The 20,777-nt window shown below is 38.7% G+C and overlaps 1 protein-coding gene across 1 annotated transcript in view; it reads right to left on the reverse strand.

Annotated features, from left to right (window-relative positions):
* Positions 1-20,777, reverse strand: part of LOC122215617 (ankyrin repeat domain-containing protein 26-like) — a 78,236-nt gene that overhangs the window by 8,292 nt on the left and 49,167 nt on the right. Inside the window, exons 13-18 of the mRNA XM_042931135.1 lie at positions 18,705-18,757; positions 18,271-18,364; positions 15,966-16,018; positions 15,525-15,618; positions 1,690-1,980; positions 931-1,148 (exon numbers count right to left, since the gene is read on the reverse strand). Coding sequence (XP_042787069.1) covers positions 931-1,148; positions 1,690-1,980; positions 15,525-15,618; positions 15,966-16,018; positions 18,271-18,364; positions 18,705-18,757 — 803 coding nt within the window. The remainder of the gene's footprint in view (positions 1-930; positions 1,149-1,689; positions 1,981-15,524; positions 15,619-15,965; positions 16,019-18,270; positions 18,365-18,704; positions 18,758-20,777) is intronic.

Consider the following 20,777-nt stretch of genomic DNA (forward strand, 5'->3'; position numbering starts at 1 on the left):
TCAGGATGCCATTATATATACATACTTATATTTAGTAAACCTGTTTACAGATATAAAACTAAACCACCCCTCAAAGACATTTTCAAGCGTTTGCTTTCACCACTCTTGTACATTTCACTTATTATCTCAAAGAAACTGAGCATTTGACACTGAGGAATCATTGAGACCAACAATCTCTAGGGGAGATAGTAGATGACAGAGATGTGATCAGAAAGAACTAAAACAGCTACAGAGGCAATTAGCTTATAACAGTTACCAAGGCACTGGAGGCAGAGTCTGCCCTTTCTGTCTTCAGTCTTCCACATGCCTCCCTCCCACCATGGTGCTCTTTTTAGCCACTTTGGGAATTATACTACCCTTCAGCCCTGTGTGAGTCTTTCTGTATTTCACCTGGATGCCTTTATGTAAAGTAGAAAAAGCATAAAGGATGGTTTGCCTCAAGGCCCACTCTAGTAATCATACCAAAGATCACAATGAAGACAATAAATGTACCAAGCTGCCAGGATGAGTAGTAGTAGTACTTGACCTTTTAGGTTAAAGATGTAATCTTCCAAAAAGAAACTCATCGACATTTCTATCTCGGGTAATTCTGACAAGCAATTTTATAATAATATGCTTCTAAATGAGAAAGCTTTGAACAATGCACTTAAAGACTAGCAGATCCAATCAATGGAAAATATACAGGGCGGGGGGTGCGGGGGGTGGGGTGGGGGAAGAGGTCCTGTAAAACCGAAAAAAAGAGGAGGGATGCAAACTGTCCTGGACTAACATTGCAAAGGTAAGTTCACTTAGAAACCTCATTTTCCAAAATGACACAATCTAGTTGGCTTTCACTTCCTACTCATCTCATGATCTTGGCTCCACAGAAATTATGCTTTAGAGGCAAATTAATAAGCTAAATTTCTTGTCTATGATTCTGTTTTGACTTACCTGTTCAGCTTATTTCTCAAGGACTTTCTAAGTTTTAATTCTTCTAGGTAGAGTTGCCTGTAGGTTTCCAACTCTGTTTTAGTAGAATCTTCTTGAGACATCTTCATTGTAGAGAGCTGAGATTCCAGATCTTTAATTCTAAGTTCCATTTGACTTCTCGTTGAAGCATGAGCATTTTCTCTTAACTGGTCCAAGTTTTCTTGAGCTGCTGCTTGTGCCTAATGAAAAACAAAAATTAACAGGATAGTTTCAAAATAGGTATAATCTGAATAATTAATTATACCTGTTTCCTTTAGTTCTGAGTCAATGTTTCAGAGAGAAATTTTAAATGCAAAAAAGCTCAAGTGTAAAATATTTATCACCAATGTCAACTGAATTAAATATGATTTATAAAATTAAAGTTCAATCATTCCTGTATTAGTATTCACTCAATCTGATAATTCAAATAATAGAATCAATGAGAAAATTTTAAAAGTCAACAATAAACTTAAGAATAATCCAAGTACAGTGGAATTTTTAAATCATAATTTTTCTTTTCCTCTTAATAGTGAGACTAGTTGTTTAAATCATCATTGTTTCTTATCCTCTCGATTTTGTAGGAATAATGATGAAAACTGAAATCTTTAAAGGGAGGAACAAATGCCTCCAGAAATCTACAAATTACCATAAAGCAAGTAGAGGAAACCCCTACAATACATCTATCCAAAATGTAATTTGCAGTGAAATGAATTAAAGCACATTACAGATCAATCAATTAACCTGTAAAAACAGGTTGACTTCGTGTAATTTTTCTACTATGTCCAGTCGTGCTCTTTCTTCAATCTCCCGTTTATACTGCTCCACTTGACTGCGTTCTACCATATTCATTTCCATAAATTGTTTCAATTTTACTACTTCTTGCTGTAACTTCTTGTTGTTGCTCTCTAGTTTTTCACGTTCTTCTTCGAAAGCTTCCACTGATAATAACTCTTGTTGAAGAACTTGATTTTTTGCATCCAGGTGTAGACATTTTGACGATGTAGTTTCCAGTTCTGTTGTAAGGACATCAGCCTGCATGAATAAAACACTATAGTTTGGAAGGGAGTGAAAAGAGTCTAACTCAAAACTACTATGAAAATTTTTTTTTTTTCAGATTTTAAGTAATCTCTACGCCCAGTGTGAGGCTTGAACTCACAATCTCAAGAACAAGAGTAACTGAGCCAGCCAGGCACTCAAATTTTTAAATAAACTCATTTGCAATGAAATGTTACCTGTCTTAGAATGTGGAACCTTAAACAACTCAGAAAATCAAGGGCCAAGTTAAAGCCATCAGGTGTTACTGAAATAGATCTTTGCTATCATTCTCTTTACTACACAACATTTGCACTTGATTCTATACTTTTATTTTTCTATGATTTTTTCATATCTTTCTTTCATAAAATAAGTCCCCTCTTAGGAGAAAGTCTCTTAGCCCTTCCCCCATCTTAACACTCTATAATTTTTAAAGAATTTTTAGCAATGTCATATTGACTTATGTATGCCCAAGTCAAAAAATACGTCCCAAGGTAAGACTCTGGAAATAAGACTCTAATTCATGAATCTATAAGTAATGCTTCTAATGCCACGGCCTGTTTCTGAACTGCAAATGTTTTATGCTAATTTGAAGTGCATTCCCAGGAGAAATGATTCTCCAGGATGTGTTAAGAAATCACATCTCCCAGTATAAAACTTTAATTGGATGATCCACATACTTTTTTGAGGCTAAAAAAAAAATTTAATTCAATACTGTTATCTTGTTATCCGTTGTTACTTTCTAGAAAATAAGAGATCATATTAAACAAAAACAACAACATAACTGGCTGGAATTTCAGTGATGCTGAGTTGGGAAGGACTTCCATCCATTCTATATGATTGGTAAGACAAGGTGAGTGGATGTGCTGGTTTTATAAATTCGTTGATACTTCTGTGAAAATCCCTCCCCTTAAATATATGCTGGCTTCAGTAACTGGTTTCTAGTGAACAGAATATGCAGAACTGCTGTGATTTTTAAGGCCAGCTTAGAAAATGTGATACAGCTTCCATCTGACTTTCTTTCTCTAGGGAAGCTCACCCTTAGAACGCAGCCACCACGTTGTGAGGAATCCCAGGCTACCTAGTGAGTCTTCATGTAGATACTCCAGCTGAGATTAGCCAACGTCCTAGCCAAAGGCCAGCCTCAACAGCCAAACACGTGCATGAACAAGCCTTTAGATGATTCTAGTCTCCAGCTTCCAGTTATGCCAGCTGATGCCAAATGAAGAAGAAATGAGTTGCCCTACTCTGCTTTGCCGCAACTAAAGATTGGTGAACAAGAGAAATGCTGTTTTGAACTACTAGGTTTTGAGGTGGCTTATTATGCAGCAGTAAATTACTACCACAGATACTGATACTAAAAATGGTGTGCTGCTATTCAAAAAAACCCTAAAACTAAACTTCCTTTGAACCAGGAGGTAGGTCGAACCTGGAAAGATGTAGAAAAGCGTAAGAATGAGACCCAAAAAGGGCCTCCACAAGACTCTTAGTGGAAACCTGATGGCCTGTGAAGAGGCTGACAGCAAGGGTTTCTAAGCAAGTGAAGAAAATGACACTGGAGGAAAGGGAAGTCATGCTACAAAATACCTGAAAGTAAAACGGATAGGAAAGAGAAAATAAAGAAAGACTATGCAACTGAAAGGAACCAGGACTTACTGGGTTCAAGCATCTGTTTCTCATTTACAGCCTCTCTACACGTTGAACTGTCAAATAATGCTAAAATAAAGAAATGGCTTTTGGGTTAAGAGAAACTCCAGGGTGCTACCAGGAAAACAGAAAGATCTAAGGTATGCCTCCAATTTCTTTAAGGATCTTAAGAGTATAAGATTTTTTTTAAAGTGGGTTCCACACCCGACATGGGGCTTAAACTCAGTACCCAGAGATCAAGTGTCACATGCTCTACCAACTGAGCCAGCCAGGAGCCCCAAGAGTAGACGAATTTTAAAGGCAATGTCCTATAAGAGCTTCGCAGGAAACCTGAAGCGAAAAGCTTATCTCAAAAGGACTTGGGAGGGTCGCTTTGCTAAAACACGGCATGAAATCCAGTAATATTTACAGAAAACTAAAAAAGGTAAGAGATATATAGTAGCAAGCATACTATTTGCTAACTTGGGCTAAAAGAGACCAAATAGTGCAAAATGAAATGAGGCCTTTGGGTCTTAGAAGTCCCACAGGGAGGAAGCAGGATGAAAAAACGGCTACAAATACAGGTCATTCCTTATGAAAAGGAAGGAACCAAGAGCTCAAGGAGTAAAGAAAGGGAAGAGACATGGAGAAAGTATTCCCGTGGTTAGGATTAAGTCCTAATTTAAGAACTGACAGCATGCATCAGGCTATATTTCAAAACTCTTATGGACTAGGGTGCTTCCCATCTTCTTTTTCTGAATGGGTGAGTCTTCAGCAGTTGACTAGAATGTTGCATTTGTGAGTGGTAAATAACTGTCTCTTTCATTCTCAAGTCCTCATATTGAGAACACTTGCACTCAAGGGGCTATACTTGAGATACCATAACCCAGGCAGCTTATCCCCACTGCACCTGATTAAGATGGTAAGATCTTGGACTCAAGCCCTGAACCTGAGGCCATGATAACTGAGACTTGCAAGGAGGTATTGGAGGGGGAGGGGAGTGAATGTATTTTTCAGGTGGGAGGAATACAAACATTTGTGGCCAGTGGGTAAAGTATACTGCTTTTTAAAGGTGTACATAGGTTTTAAATATTAATTCCATTTAAAAAAAGGCCATGGAACAACCTTAGTGACGTGCTCCTAATGAACAGAATATGTGACTATGATCCTGTGTGTATTCCAAGCCTAGGTGACAAAAGGCGATACAGCTTCTTCCTTGCTCTGTATCTCAGGCTGCTTACTTGGAATCTAGCTCCCCATCTAGTGAGGAAGCCTGGGCCACAAAGAGGGTCTAGGTGTGTCAGTTTAAGTGTTTCTGCTGCCTCCTGAACTGAAGTCCCAGGCAACAGCCAGCATCAACCACCAGACGTTAGTGAACAAATCTTCAAATGGATCCAACCCCAAACCTTTCAGTTGCCCCACCTGAAGCTGAGCGGGGCAGAGACTAGCTGTCCTGGCCACACTTTTCCTAACAGATTTGTGAACAAAAGAAATCTAACCTTTGGGCAGTTTGTTAAGAAAAAAAACAAAAATGATAAATTGAAAAGTGGATGAAAAAAAAAGAGATAAGACACATAAACCTGTATAGGAGAAATTGGTCTCCATTAAAGTAGGATGTAATAAATGTTAAGATTAATTTACTAACAACCAATGGTGCTAATGAGAAGAAGCAGATAACGAGAAGCAAGATCTAAGAAGTTTTTGTCTCAGTTTTTCCCCAGCTAGGATCATATTAGCTGCTCATTTTCTATATATGGCCTTTATTATGTTGAGGTATGGTTCCTCTAAGCCTACTTTGTTGAAGTTTGTATCATGAATGGATGTTATAGTTTGTCAAATTATTTTTCTGCATCTATTGCAATGATATGACTTTATGCTTTTTTAAAAATTAATATGAGGTATCACATTCATTGATTTGCAAATATTGAACCACCCCTGCAAACCAGGGATAAATCCCATTTGGTTATAGTGAATGATTGAATGATTTTTTTAATGTTTATTTATTTTTGAGAAAGAGCACAAGCAGGGGAGGGACAGAGAGAGAGGGAAACACAGAATCTGAAATAGGCTCCAGGGTCCAAGCTGCCAACAGAGCCTGACACTGGGCTCAAACCGACGGACCATGAGATCATAACCTGAGCTGAAGTTGGATGCTTGCCTCACTAAGCCACCCAGCTGCCTCTGCCCCCGGTGAATGATTTTTTAATGTAGTGTTGTATTCAGTTTGCTTATTTTGTTGAAGATTTTTGCATGTTCATCAGAGATGCTGGCCTGTAATTCTCTCTGTGGTGTCTTTATCTGGTTTTGGTATCAGGGTAAAGCTGGCATAGAATAAATTTGGAAGTTTCCCTTCCTTTTATGTTTTTCTGGAACAATTTGAAAAGGACAGGTTAAACTTTTTTTTTTTTTTTTTTGGATTAGCTCTTCTTTACATGTTAAAATTTACGTCTGAAGTCATCTGGTCCTAGACTTGTGTTTGTTGAGAGTTTTTTGATTCCTGATTCAGTTTCCTTGCTGGTTATTGATTTTTTTTTTCAAATTTTCTATTTCTTCTTGTTTTACTTTGGTAAGTTATATATTTCCAGGAATTTATTCAGTTCTTCTAAGTTGTCCAACTTGTTGGCATACATTTTTTCACAATATTCTCTCATAAATGTTTGTATTTCTGTGGTGTTGGTTCTTATTTCTACTCTCACATTTGTGGTTTTATTTATTTTGGTCTTTTCTATTTTCTTGTTGATTACTCTGGCTAACACCTTATCAGTTTTATTAATTTTTACAAAGAACCAGCTCTAGGTTTCATTGATCTGTTCTAGTATTATCTGTTTTTTGTTTGTCTATCATTCATTTCTGCTTTAATCTCTTTTTTAAATTTTATTTTGAGAGAGACCACACATGAGTGGGGGATGGGCAGAGAGAGAGAGGGAAAGAGAGAATCTCAGACAGGTTCCATGCTGCCAGCAGAGAGCCCAACATGGGGCTCGATCTCACAACTGTGAGATCATGACCTGAGCCAAAATCGAGAGTCAGACAGTTAACCGGTTAAGCCACCCAAGGGCCCCCTGCTCTGATCATTATTACTTGCTTTCTTCTGCTGGCTTCAGGCTTCATTTGTTGTTCTTCTTCTAGCTCCCTTAGGTGTAAGGTTAGGTTGTTTGAAATTTTTCTTGGTTCTTGAAGTAGGCTTATATTGCTATGTACTTCCCTCTTAGGACCACTTTTGCAGCATATCAAAGGTTTCAGACCATTGTTTTTCTTTTTTTTTTTTTTTTTCATTTCCATTTGTATACACGTATTTTTTTTAAGTTTCTTCTTGTATCTCTTGCTTAACCCATTCCAGTGTAGTAGCACGTTATTTAACCTGCATGTATTGTTTTTAATAATTAAGGCCTGTTTTTTTTTTTTTTTGATCCATTCTTGAGAATAGTCCATGTACAGTTGAAAACAACGTGTATTCTGTTTTAAGATGGAATGTTCTGAAAAAAATCTCTTAAATCCAATCTGGTCCGCTCTGTCATTCAAAGCCATTGTTTTTTTTTCTTTTTTTTAATTAAATATATGAAATTTATTGTCAAATTGGTTTCCATACAACACCCAGTGCTCATCTCAACAGGTGCCCTCCTCAATACCCATCACCCATCCTCCACTCCCTCCCACCCCCCATCAACCCTCAGTTCTCAGTTTTTAAGAGTGTCTTATGCTTTGGCTCTCTTCCACTCTAACATCTTTTTTTTTTCCTTCCCCTCCCCAGTGGATTCCTGTTAAGTTTCTCAGGATCCACATAAGAGTGAACACATATGATATCTCTCTTTCTCTGTATGGCTCAAAGCCATTGTTTCTTTGGTGATTTTCTGTTAAGATGTATTTTTTGGTGATTTTTTTAAGATCTGTTGATGTAAATGGGGTGTTAAAGTACCCTATTACTGTCTTATTATCAATTAGTTCCTTTATGTTGGTTATTGTTTTATGTACTTGAGTGCTCTCTTGGTGGGTGCATAAATATTTACAATTGTTAGATCTTCCTATTGGATTGTACCCTTTATTATGATACAGTAGCATTCTTTGGCTCTTGCTACAGTCTTTGTTTTTGGTTTATTTATTTTGAGAGAGACAGAGTTGGGGAGGGACATAGAAAGGGGGAGAGAAAATGTCAAGCAGCCTCCATGCTGTCAGCCTGGAGCCCAACATGGGCTCAAAGCCACCAGCCATAAGATCGTGACCTGAGCCAAGACCTTGTCGGTCGCTCAAATGACTGAGGCACCCAGGTGCCCCACAGTCTTTGTTTTAAGGACTCTTTTGTCTAACAAAAGTATCGCTATTTTTTCTTTTAACGTGATAAATTTTTCTCCATCCCCTCGCTTTCATTTTTTTTAATAGAATTTATTGTCAACTTGGCTAACATACAGTGTGTATAGTGTGCTCTTGGTTTTGGGAGTAGATTCCCGTGGTTCATCACTTATAGACAACACCCAGGGCTCATCCCAACAAGTGCCCTCCTCAATGCCCACCACCCACTTTCCCTTCTTACCCACTGCCCCCCATCAACCCTCTATTTTTTCTCTGCATTTGAGATTCTCCTATGGTTTGCCCCTCTCCTTCTCTGTTTGTAACTATTTTTCCCCTTCCCTTCCCCCACGGTCTTCTGTTACGTTTCTCAAGTTCCACATAGGAGCAAAAACATATGATATCTGTCTTTCTGTGACTTATTTCATATAGCATAATACCTTCTAGTTCCATCCACATTGCCAGAGATAGCACAATTTCACTCTTTCTCCTTGCCAGGTAGTATTTCAGTGTATATATAAACCACATCTCTTTATCCATTCATCTGCTGATGGGCATTTAGGCTCTTTCCACAATTTGGCTATTGTTGAAAGCACTGCTATAGACATTGGAGTACATGTGCCCCTATGAATCAGCACTCCTGTATCCTTTGCATAAATTCCCGGTAGTGTTATTGAGGGGTCGTAGGGTAGTTCGATTTTCAATTGTTTTGAGGAACCTACGCACTGTTTTCCAGAGTGGCTGCACCAGTTTGCATTACCACCAACAGTGCAAGCATCCCCTCACTTTCAATGTTCAGGTGTCTTTATGTCTAAAATGAGGTTTTTATAGGCAGCATACAGATGGGTCTTGATTTTTAATCCATCCCGTCACCCTAGGTCTTTTGTTTGGAGTGTTTATTCCATTAATATACAAAGTAATTATTGACAGGTATTTATTTATTGTCATTTTACTACTTGTTTTGTGGTTGTTTCTGGAGATTTTCTCAAATCCTTTATTGTTTTTCCCTCTTTGATGTCTTTCTAATTTGCTTTAATGATATATTTGGATTTCTTTCTCTTTATTCTTTGCATGGTTATTAGTGGGTTTTGGTATATGATAAGCATTAATTTGTATATCACCTCTTCTGCGTGTAGCAGTCTATATTAAATTGATGGTCACTTAAGTTAGAGCTCATTTTTTTCTCCTCCCCATGTTTTGATAAGTTATTAATATTGTATATCCTTTTTGGGGGCATTCCTTGAAGATTTTTTTTACAGAAATATACATTTTTACTGCTTTTACATTTCTTGCCTTTATACTGTCACTTTTGATCTCTCCTTTCCACTCAGATTCCCCGATAATATTTCTTACAGGCTGATTTAGTGGTCACAAACTCCTTCCATTTTTGTTTGTCTGAGAAATTCTTTATCTCTCCTTCTATTATGAATGATAGCCTTACTGGATAGAGTATATTTGGCTGCAGATTCTTCTCATTCAGCACTTTGAATATATCATGCCATTTCCGTCTGCCTTGCAAAGTTTCTGTTGAAAAATCTCCTGCTAGCCTTGTGGGTTTTCCCTTGGAAGTGAATGACTTGTTTTGCTGCTTTTAAGATTTGTAGCAGTGGGGCGCCTGCGTGGCTCCGTCGGTGAAGCATGACTTGATCTTAGCTCAAGTCGTGACCTCGCAGTTCGTGGGTTTAAGCCCTCCAGTGGGCTCTGCACTGACAGCACAGAGAGTGCTTGGGATTCTCTCTCTCTCTCTCTCTCTCTCTCTCTCTCTCTGCCCCTCCCCTGCTTGTGTCTGCGTTCTGTCACAGAAATAAAAAAAAAAAAAAACCAAAAAACAAAACACTAAAAAAAAAAAAAGATGTTAGCAGTATATTTTGCAAATTTAATTACCACATGTCTTGGGTATTGACTTTGATGGAAGTTCTTTGTGCCTCCTGGATCTGGATGTCTGTTTTCTTCTCCACATTACAGATTTTTTCAGTTATTGTGTCTTCAAATCAATTATCTGTCCCCTTCTCTCTGTCTTCTTCTGGGACTCCTATCATATGAATGTTTTTTCATTTGATGGAGTCAACGAGTGCCTTAAGTCTATTCTTGCATTGGATAATTCTTCTTTGTCTTCTTCAGCTTCACTGTTTTCCATTACTTTGTCTTCTAGGTCATTAATTTGTTCCTCTGCTTCTTCCAGGTTGCTGTTCATTTTTACTGCACTCTTCATCTCTGATTCTTCAACTCTTTTATGTCTGTGGTAAGGGTCTCTCGGATGTCTTCCATTCTTTTCTCAAGTCCAGTGAATATCCTTATGATCATGGTTTTAAATTCTCCCTTAGGCGTGTTATTTATATCTGTCCCATTTAGGTCTCTGGCCATGGCCTTATCCTGTCCTTTTATTTGGGAAAAATGCTTCTGTCTTTTCATTTTGTCTAAGTATCTGCCAGCTTCTGTGTGTTAGAGAAGCTGGTTATGTCACCTGCTCCCGAAAGTAATGGACTTAGGAAAAAGACGTCATGTAATGCCCAGGGTCTAGCACTTCAGGGAGTGTCACCAGTGTGTGCTGCATGTGTTCTGCTGTTGTGTTCTGGCTATGCTATCCTTTAGGCCAGTTGTCTGCAGAGGCTCTCCTTGCCTGGTCTGGTGAGTGTTTGGTCCCTGGCCTGAAGGTAGCGGGTTTTAACTAGGTGTGCTCTGGTCTGCTTATGAAATGAGACCTGTCACCACCTCTACTGGAACTGAGGCCAAGGGAAACTCTCTGGTTGGGAGATGTGGTGTGGGCAGGCATTTGTCCTGGTCTTCTGGGGGAGGGGTCTGCTGTGCTGGGACTCAAGCAAGAGTGATTGAGAAAGATAGTTCCACCAGAGTGCAAGGGGGTGGTGTTTGGTGTAAGCAAGTTAGGTAACCAGTGTTAGCAATGCACTGCTTCCTGCAGGTGGCTTTATGTTTGTGGTGAGCGGCAGGAGAAGGAGATGGTGCCAGCCAGCGGCTTTGTTCCTACAGACAGGTCTCTCTGGACTTTGCCTCTGAGGGACGTGCTCTGAGAAGAGCAACTAATCTCCTGACTGTGTGCCCCAGGCACTCTTCAGACCACTGTACCTATGCTATATGCTCCCACGTTGTTTGTCTGCCCTCTGTCCATGAGCAGTGGAGTACCTCAGGGCTCTAAACCAGCTAAATTGGATGCCCTTAAAAACTCCAGACTTTATGCACTACTGGTTGCAAGAACTCACGAAATGCAGGCCCTCTTGTTTTCCAAGCCAGTGGCTATGGGGAAATGTTCTCTTTGTGTGTTCCCCTGTTCGTTTCTCTCTCTCACCCTTACCCACAACCTCGACTCCCTCCCCTCTGCAGAAGCCAGGATCTGTTTCTCTTCTAGATGACATTTCTGCATCAAGGAACTTCTTTGATGTGCCCTCTTCTCTCCCTTTTGTTGTGGAGTTTGTTCTGTCAGTCTTCAGGTCGATTTCTGGGGTATTTAGGGTTAGCTGATTGTTATCTAGTTGTATTCGTGGGATGAGGCAAGCCTAGAGTCCTCCTACTCCTCTGCCTTCTTCCTGTCTCTAAGATCTTTTTCTAAGATTCCCTTCAATTCCAACAATTCTTACAAGTAGGCAGGAATGCCTCTTTAGAATGTCCCCTCAAGTTAAGGTGGAAGCACAGAGACATACGATTTGAAGCACAATAGTTGAAAAACTAGAAAGAGTCAATTTGATAACCAAAATTGGGCCTTTGGTCTGATTTCAATTAAAGGAAATAGGCAGCTTTGAGTATTTTTTAATCCATTGAATACTCAATCTTCATTCTCCTTTCCTCAGTGAGGAAATAAAGAGAATGTCATGGAATCATTTTTCATCTTTTCAGTAGCAAAACAAATGTACTGTCCTTTAGCACTACTTAAATTAACTGCACATTCTCCTTTACCTTACTCCAACCTTCTTTGTGTGGGGAGGTAAGATCACTTCATCTTTGTGTTGTCCCACAATGCTTCTCCATAGCATACAAGTTGGCTTCAAAAGTTTGTTGTCATTCAAATTACCAATCTAGTATTTGTCTCTGATAAATCAACTTAATACTACCTCACTTTGTACAGCTGTATCTTTTGAATGATGTAATGTTTATTCTATTAATTATACGCTGAGCTATAAAATATAGCTATGCATATCTTTCTATTTAAGTGAAAGAATGGGAAACAGGCTACTGTGGTTTCCAAGAATATAGGATCTGTGCCAAGAACAGGATTAACACTAGTGTTACACACAAGAACCAGGTCAGAAGAGGATCTCATTGTGAATTGCAAGATGATGGGTTAGCAAGGTTGTTTAAGAGGAAAGAGGAATAGCCCAGAGTTAATCTTTTCCTTCCTAGATGGTGAAAACTATGGATGAGTCTATGCATTATAATGAGATAATAAAACATAATGAAGTAAACGGTAGACTGAGTCAAGAGATCCTATGGCCAAGATTTGATGGAAATGAAAGTGGGCAGCACTGACTGAGACACTAAAAGTTTGCACAGGCAGGGAACCTGGGTGGCTCAGCCAGTTGAGCCTCAACCTCTCAGGTCATGATCCCAGGGTCATGGGATCAAGACCCCTGTCAGCCTCCACACTAATTGTGAAGCCTGCTAAAAATTCTCTCTCCTCTCTCCTCTTTCTCTCTCTCTCTCTCTCTCTCTCTCCCTCTCTCTCTCTCTCTCTCTTTCTTTCCCTACACACCCCCTCGTCATGCTTGTGCCCGCTCTAAAAAATATATAAATATAAATAAATAAATAAATAAATAAATAAAAGTCTGAACACACTAAAGAAAGAGCATTTTATCTTTTTGAGCCTGACTTCACATCGAGTCATGGGGTCAGCAAGGCAAAGGCTGGCGAAAGGGTCCTTCAAGAAACAAAAATCTCTATAGGAGCAAAGTTCAGTTCTACTACGTTGACTTTTTATTATTACATAAGTGACTGGTAATTTGCAAGATAACACAGAAAAAGTTTTCATAAAATTTGTTATGGTACTGGCATAAGGACAGACATATAGATCAATGTATTAACATTGAGAATCTAAACATAAACTCTCACATTATAGTGAACTGATTTTCCACAAGGGTGACAGACAATTAAATGGAATAAGACTAGTCTTTGTAACAAACGGTACTGGGACAAATGGATATCCACATGCAAAGCAATAAAATGAGACCTCTACCCCATAGCATATATATAAAATTAACTTAAAATCTAAGAGCTAAAATGATAAAACTCTTAGAAAAAAGCTTATGTGTATATGTTTGTGACTGGATTTGACAATGATTTCTTACACATGACACCAAAAGACAAAAGCAGATTAAGTTTACTTCATCAAAATTAAAAACTACTATGCTTCAAATATCACCATCAAGAAAGTGAAAAGGCAAGTGACTAAATAGGAGAAAATACCTGAAAATCCCATATCTGCTAAGGGATTTGCATGTAGGACATTTAAATAACTCTTCCAATAATGAAAAGACAATCCAATATAAAAACGGGCAAAAGAATGGATTAGTTCTTTAAAGACAATACAGAAATGAATAATAATCACGTTAAAAGGGAGATGTTTGGGGTTCCTGGGTGGCTCAGTCAGTTAAGCTTCTGACTTGGGCTCAGATCATGATCTCACGGTTCGTGGGTTCGAGCCCCGCATCGGGCTCTGTGCTGACAGCTGGGAGCCTTGAGCCTGTTTCAGATTCTGTGTCTCCCTCTCTCTGACCCTCCCCTGTTCACGCTCTGTCTCCCCTGTCTCAAAAATGAGTAAAACGTTAAAAAAATTAAAAAAAGATGTGATCTATCTATCTATCTATCTATCAAAAAAAAGGAATCTTGCCATTTGCAACTACGTGGATGGAACTGTAGCGTATTATGCTAAGTGAAATTAGTCGGAAAAAGACAAAAATCATATGATGCCCTCGTATGAGGACTTTAAGAGACAAAACAGATGAACAAAAGGAAAGGGAAACAAAAATAATACAAAAACAGGGAGGAGGACAAACACAGGAGACTCATAAATAAGGAGAACAAACTGAGGGTTGCTGGAGGGGTTGTGGGAGGGGGGATGTGATAAATGGGCAAGGGGCATTAAGGAATCTACTCCTGAAATCATTGCTTCACTAAATGCTAACTAATTGGGATGCAAATTTAAAAACAATAAAACTAAAGATACAACAAAAAGAGTAACGCCCCCCCGCCCCACCAAAAATTTTCTCAACCCAGGAAGCCTCTGGTTGGAGACTCAGGAGATAAGGACCTTCTAGAGAAGTCAGAGGTATGGACTGAGTTGGCTGAAAGCTATCTAAGTTTTTGTTTCACAAGGAACACCTTAACATGGCAGATGATTTCATGCCATAACCTTAATCCCTTTCTATAGGGATACACAGAAAATCCCTCGTTATTCTTTAATAAGCTTCATCAGTTTTGGATATCCTTACAAATTTTAGTTTTTGAGACCTTAAAGATTTCTTTAGGACACAGTAGCAGGACAACGCCTAGCACTCTCATTCATAGAAGACTGATCAACAGAGAGTCATGTTACTCGCAGGAAAAGTTCCCTGTTACTATGTGACTCATTTATAAGACGTCTAGAAAAGAAAATAATTTTCAATGTCTCTTCAGCCACAAAAAGGACCAGTCAACAGAATGTTCTAATTCCCCTGACGGGTATAGCTGTCTAATGAAACTTGCATGTATATTATATAGCTTTTGCGACTGACAGAAACGAGTTGGTCAGTGTATCTACCTCATTGCTCCCACTTAGGATTTACAATGAGAATCCTACAAAGGAGGGTGAGAGTGCGAGGACATTAAGTGTTCTGCTTGGAAAACAGCTGTGGTTTCACTACATATTAATAAATGAGAATCCTGAGTGGCACATTAGTCTTTTCTGAGATTGAATTGTGAAATCTCTGAAAGGCTGATTAACTCAAGTGAGTGGAAAAAGAAAATGAGTTTCTGAACTTGCAATGGTAGGAGCACTATGTTACTAGGTAAGACCCTGACAGAGCAGCCATTTCTCCTTTATCATTGGCATTTCTTTTCCTTTACAAAATCCAACAAAGAGAAAAATCCATTCCTTTGAGAAGGACGTTTGCATAACGACCTGCTAGTCATACTTGATGAAGAGAATAAATTGCAAACTTGTAATTACAAATTACAACAAATCATCATTAAAATAACCCGTTCTCAAACTCTCACTGAAGGGTTGAGACTACAAGAGAAAGTCAGAATTCAAGATGACATGATCACTCAAATTGTGCGGAAGTTTGAAACACGCTGAAAAATATTAGCAGGGACTCTCACACATCTGTATGCCAACGTTCACAGCAGCATTATTAACAGTAGCCAAAAGGTGGACTAAACCAAACGCTCACTGTGGTATATATAAAATGTTGCTTTTTTAGACTCTCACAATGTTTTTATGAAAATCTCACTATAAACATCATTACTTTATGAGTTCAATCAACTTTATCTCTATAGAAAAATTCCATTGCTAGTAGCCAGTAGGAACAATATCAACCTAATATTTTGGTCAGTGAGATTTTCCATATGATCCAAAACATTCTTATGTACTACACCTATTGAAATAAGGATTCCTTTTCAGTAGGACAGACATCAAGAGACTGACTTACTAAACTTGTCCTTAACAAGTTGCTCGGAAGATTGTGAATTTGGGCCGCTTGCTGATTGATGGTTTCTTCTGGCCTGGCATTTTGCACTTCTAGCCTAAAATGCAGATCTTAAGGTAATTATTATCACACATAAATTTACAAAAGTACCATACAATTTCTGAACAAATGAGGGGATTACAGAAATTCTTAAAATTGTATCAAGAGGAAGATTTGGCAATTGAGCCATTTTTCTCGTTGTCTTTTGTGGATAAGGTGCAAAATTGAGATAAAATGTGCCACAATTCTGCATTTCCAAATAACTCAAAGCTGGAATTTGTATCCAGTTTAACAAGGATATACTGGCATAACTAATACATTTATCATACTACATTGCTTATCTGCTTTATAAAAATCAAGCTATTTTCTTTGAGGATTAAATTATACTTTTCCATATGATCTTACATCTTCTCGGCATATCTTATGGCCTCTGCATGTTGATCCTTTGCTTCTTGCAACTGAAATAAGGAAGAAAATATAATTTTAACTTCTGACAATCTAGTAGACCACCATCACCTGTTTCTGTAACTAAATGGTTTTTTTTTTTACTTTAGAGAGAGAGAGAGAGAGAGAAAACATGCACAAGTGGGGAATAGAGGCAGAGGTAGAGACAGAGAAAATTGTAGGCAGGCTCCAAGCTCAGGGTGAAGCCTGATGTGGGGCTTGGTCTCATGACCGCTGTCATGATGTGGGGTTTAGGATCATGACCTGAGTGGTCACCGTAATTCTAAAGGATGGCAACCTCTGACATTAAGTCCTTGCCCCTTGCTATCTGTGTTTTGAATTGCTCTTAAGGCTTCAAAACCAGATTCTCTAATTCACATTTCCAGCTTCGGCCCCTTTACCTAGGCCATGTGCACTTTTCCCTCTTCCATCTAGGTGCTCATAGACAACATCCTCAACCGCACACTCAAAAATCATTACTTGACATGGAGTACCTTTGTAAACAGCTAATCGTGTACATTTTATTTGGACTCTTTTCAGTGTTACTTTGAGTGTGTCTTTCTTTTTGAGTCTTAAGGGGCACCCTTACCCTTAGGATGTTGACCAGCATACTTTGTCTCACTTTTCTTTATAACACGACATTTATCACAAGGGCTGGATGATCACTGGTTTGTCTTTGTTTCCTTTTGAGTAATTTCTTAGTCCATAGAGATTTCAACATATGGAAGTCTTCTGAAGTTCCTTTCAGACCCATACTTGACTATATTGTTAGGAAGGTTAAGTTGGCTAGAGCTACCTCTTCTTCCCAATCCAGATTCTTCACCTCAAAATTGTGTGCATCAAATGTCTTCACCCAGGTAGCCCCTGGTTTGGGGATTCAGGAGATGATAGGACCTTCTAGAGAAGTCAGAGCTATGGACTGAGTTGGCTGAAAGCTATCTAAGTTTTTGTTTCAAGGGAACACCTTAAAGTGGCAGACAATTTCATGCCATAACCTTAATTCTTTTCTATGGGGATCTACAGAAAATCCCTCGTTATTCTTTAAGAAGCTTCGTCAGTTTTGGATATCCTTACAAATTTTAGTTTTTGAGACCCTAATGATTTCTTCAGGACACAGTAGCAGGACAATGCCTAGGACTCGCATTCATAGAAGACTGGTCAACAGAGAGTCATGTTACTCGCATGAAAAGTTCCCTGTTACTATGTGACTCATTTATAAGACGTCTAGAAAAGAAAATAATTTTCAATGTCTCTTCAGCCACAAAAAGGACCAGTCAACAGAATGTTCTAATTCCCCTGACGGGTATAGCTGTCTAATGAAACTTGCATGTATATTATACAGCTTTTGCGACTGACAGAAACGAGTTGGTCAGTGTATCTACCTCATTGCTCCCACTTAGGATTTACAATGAGAATCCTACAAAGGAGGGTGAGAGTGCGAGGACATTAAGTGTTCTGCTTGGAAAACAGCTGTGGTTTCACTACATATCAATAAATGAGAATCCTGAGTGGCACATTAGTCTTTTCTGAGATTGAATTGTGAAATCTCTGAAAGGCTGATTAACTCAAGTGAGTGGAAAAAGAAAATGAGTTTCTGAACTTGCAATGGTAGGAGCACTATGTTACTAGGTAAGACCCTGACAGAGCAGCCATTTCTCCTTTATCATTGGCATTTCTTTTCCTTTACAAAATCCAACAAAGAGAAAAATCCATTCCTTTGAGAAGGACGTTTGCATAACGACCTGCTAGTCATACTTGATGAAGAGAATAAATTGCAAACTTGTAATTACAAATTACAACAAATCATCATTAAAATAACCCGTTCTCAAACTCTCACTGAAGGGTTGAGACTACAAGAGAAAGTCAGAATTCAAGATGACATGATCACTCAAATTGTGCGGAAGTTTGAAACACGCTGAAAAATATTAGCAGGGACTCTCACACATCTGTATGCCAACGTTCACAGCAGCATTATTAACAGTAGCCAAAAGGTGGACTAAACCAAACGCTCACTGTGGTATATATAAAATGTTGCTTTTTTAGACTCTCACAATGTTTTTATGAAAATCTCACTATAAACATCATTATGAGTTCAATCAATTTCATCTCTATAGAAAAATTCCATCGCTAGTAGCAAATAGCAACAATATCAACCAAATATTTGGATCAGTGAGCCTTTCCATGTGATCCCAAACATTCTTCTGTACTACTCCTAGTGAAATACGGATTCCTTTTCAGTAGGACAGACATTAAGAGACCGACTTACCAAACTTCTCTTTAACAAGTTGCTCTGAAGGTCTTGAATTTGGGCCGCTTGTTGTTTGATGGTTTCTTCCTGTCTGGCATTTTGCACTTCTAGCCTAAAATGCAGATCTTAAGATAATTATTCTCACACATCATTGTAAAACAATACCATATAATATCTGAACAAATGAGGGTCTTACAGAAATTCTTTAAATTGTATCAAGAGGAAGATTTGGGAATTGTGCCATTTTTCTCGTGTTTTGTGGATAAGGTGCAAAATAGAGATATAATATCCCCAATTTTGCATTTCAAAATAGCTCAAAGCTGGAATTTGTATCCAGCTTAACAATAATATACTGGCATAACAAGTATATTTCTCGTACTACACTGCTTATCTGCTGTATAAATAAGGTATTTTCTGTGAGGTTTAAATTATACTTTTGCATATGATCTTACGTCTTCTCCGCATATCTTATGTCCTTTGCCTCTCGATCCTTTGCTTCTTGCAACTAGAATAAAGAAAAAAAATAATTTTAACTACTGACAATCTAGTAAAACACCATCACCTGTTTTTGTAACCAAATGTTATTTTTTTTTTTTGACTTAGTGGGGCACAGAGAGAGAGAGAGAGAGAGAGAGAGAACGCCCAAATGGGGAAGGGAGTCATAGGGAGAGACAGAGAAACTCGTAAGCAGGCTCCAAGCTCAGGGTGAAGCCTGATGTGGGTCTCGGTCTCATGACCAGTGTCATGATGTGGAGTTTGGGATCATGACCTGAGCAGAAATTAAGAGTCAGGATGCTCAACCAACAAATCCACCCAAGTGCCCCTGTAACTGAAATCTTATTGGACCCAGCCACACTCTCCCCTACACGCTGATTGATGGCTACTTTTAGGTCATAGGCCTACAAAGCCGAAAATGTTTCAATACTCTTCCAGAATAATTTACCAAACTTACTCTCTTACCAAAACATAATGTTGTTAATGTTTATAAATTATATATGATCAGATAAACATACAAATGTATCTACTGGTCAAGTGGAGGAAATATAGGGAATTACCTTATGGTAAACATTTCTGTTCTCACATTACAAGCACTGCATCAACTATGATTTTAAATATTCACATAGGTGAATGACATTTCTATTCTCGTGATTATGAAACTGAACATGCTATTTTCAGTGACAACGAGATATTTCATGGAAGAGTCTGACAAGCAGTATCCTAGTAGGAGCCAGAAAGCCTGGGTCTGAATTCCCAATTCTGCTGGATATGAGCTCTATGACCTTGAGCACACTCCCTAATACTTCGATGTCTCAGTCTTTGCATCTGTAAAATGAAGGTAATGACAGCACCTACTGGGGCACCTGAGTGGCTCAGTCGGTTCAGCGTGTTGCTTTTGATTTCTGCTCAGGACATGATCTCAGGGTCACGTGATTAAGCCCCACATCGGGCTCTACGTGGACAGCAAGGAGCCTGCTTGGAATTCTGTCTCTCTCTCTCTCTCTCTCTGTCTCTCTCCCTCTTTCTCACTCTCCCTACCTTCCCTTCCCCACAATCTGTCCCTCTCTCTCTCTCTCTCTCTCTCTCTCTCTCAAAATAAGGAACCTTAAAAAAGTGATCTCAAAATAAATAATAATAGTATCTACCTAACTGGGATCTTGGTAATGTAAATTTAGGAAATAATACATGAACAACTTAGAAGGGTACGTGGCACATAGTCAGCTCTAAATGTATGCATTTAGCATGATTACTGTTGCTGTATTTTGCGTTCCAATACAATGAGATAGTTTAGGCAGGTGGCATGCCAATACAAGTGGTCCCCTATACAAATTATACTGAAGTTATTCTTCATATCACCGCAAGTGGCAGCAAATGGGGAGGATGAGGCCCAGAATCTCTCCTCAGTACTTCACACAACTTTCGCCAATGCCACTAGCAAACAGTACTTTTTTTTCCCTCTTATAATACTTTCAACTAACATCCTCTCTATACCCTCAGTGGACAATGCTCACGGAGTAAAGTACAAATAGCACCGCCTAGACTGAGTAGTAGATGCTTTACATGACCATCAGAGGCAAGGGAAAGCCACTGATATGGAAATAATGGAGTCTTGCTAAACCAAATTTCCTCAATCATTTCATGCCCATACTGTTTACATTAGGCTGCTTTAGCAGGTACTGTGGTGAAGAGATTAAGGCTTTGTGGTAACAGCATATCAGAAAAGCTGGCCCCAGAGCTTTGCAGTTGGTAAAGTGCTACAAATCTGTAAATCCCAGCACCGGCTGTATAAGGAAGAAAGATTTCAATTTCTCCTTTTCTATTAACCACTTGCTTAAGCTGGAAACTTTCTCCATCTATCACGCTGCTTCTCCCCTTGCAGTGGACTCGAACATTCTTTAATGAATCATCTCATCTACAGATTCAAGTTTTCTTCACTTATTTCCTTCTTTTACACTAAAATCTAACTTTCAATCCAATCATTCCACTAAGAAAATTTGAGGGTCATAAAGGACCTTTTTTTAAAAAAA

This window comes from Panthera leo, chromosome A1, assembly GCF_018350215.1.
Source record: "Panthera leo isolate Ple1 chromosome A1, P.leo_Ple1_pat1.1, whole genome shotgun sequence".
Classification (NCBI taxonomy): domain Eukaryota; kingdom Metazoa; phylum Chordata; class Mammalia; order Carnivora; family Felidae; genus Panthera; species Panthera leo.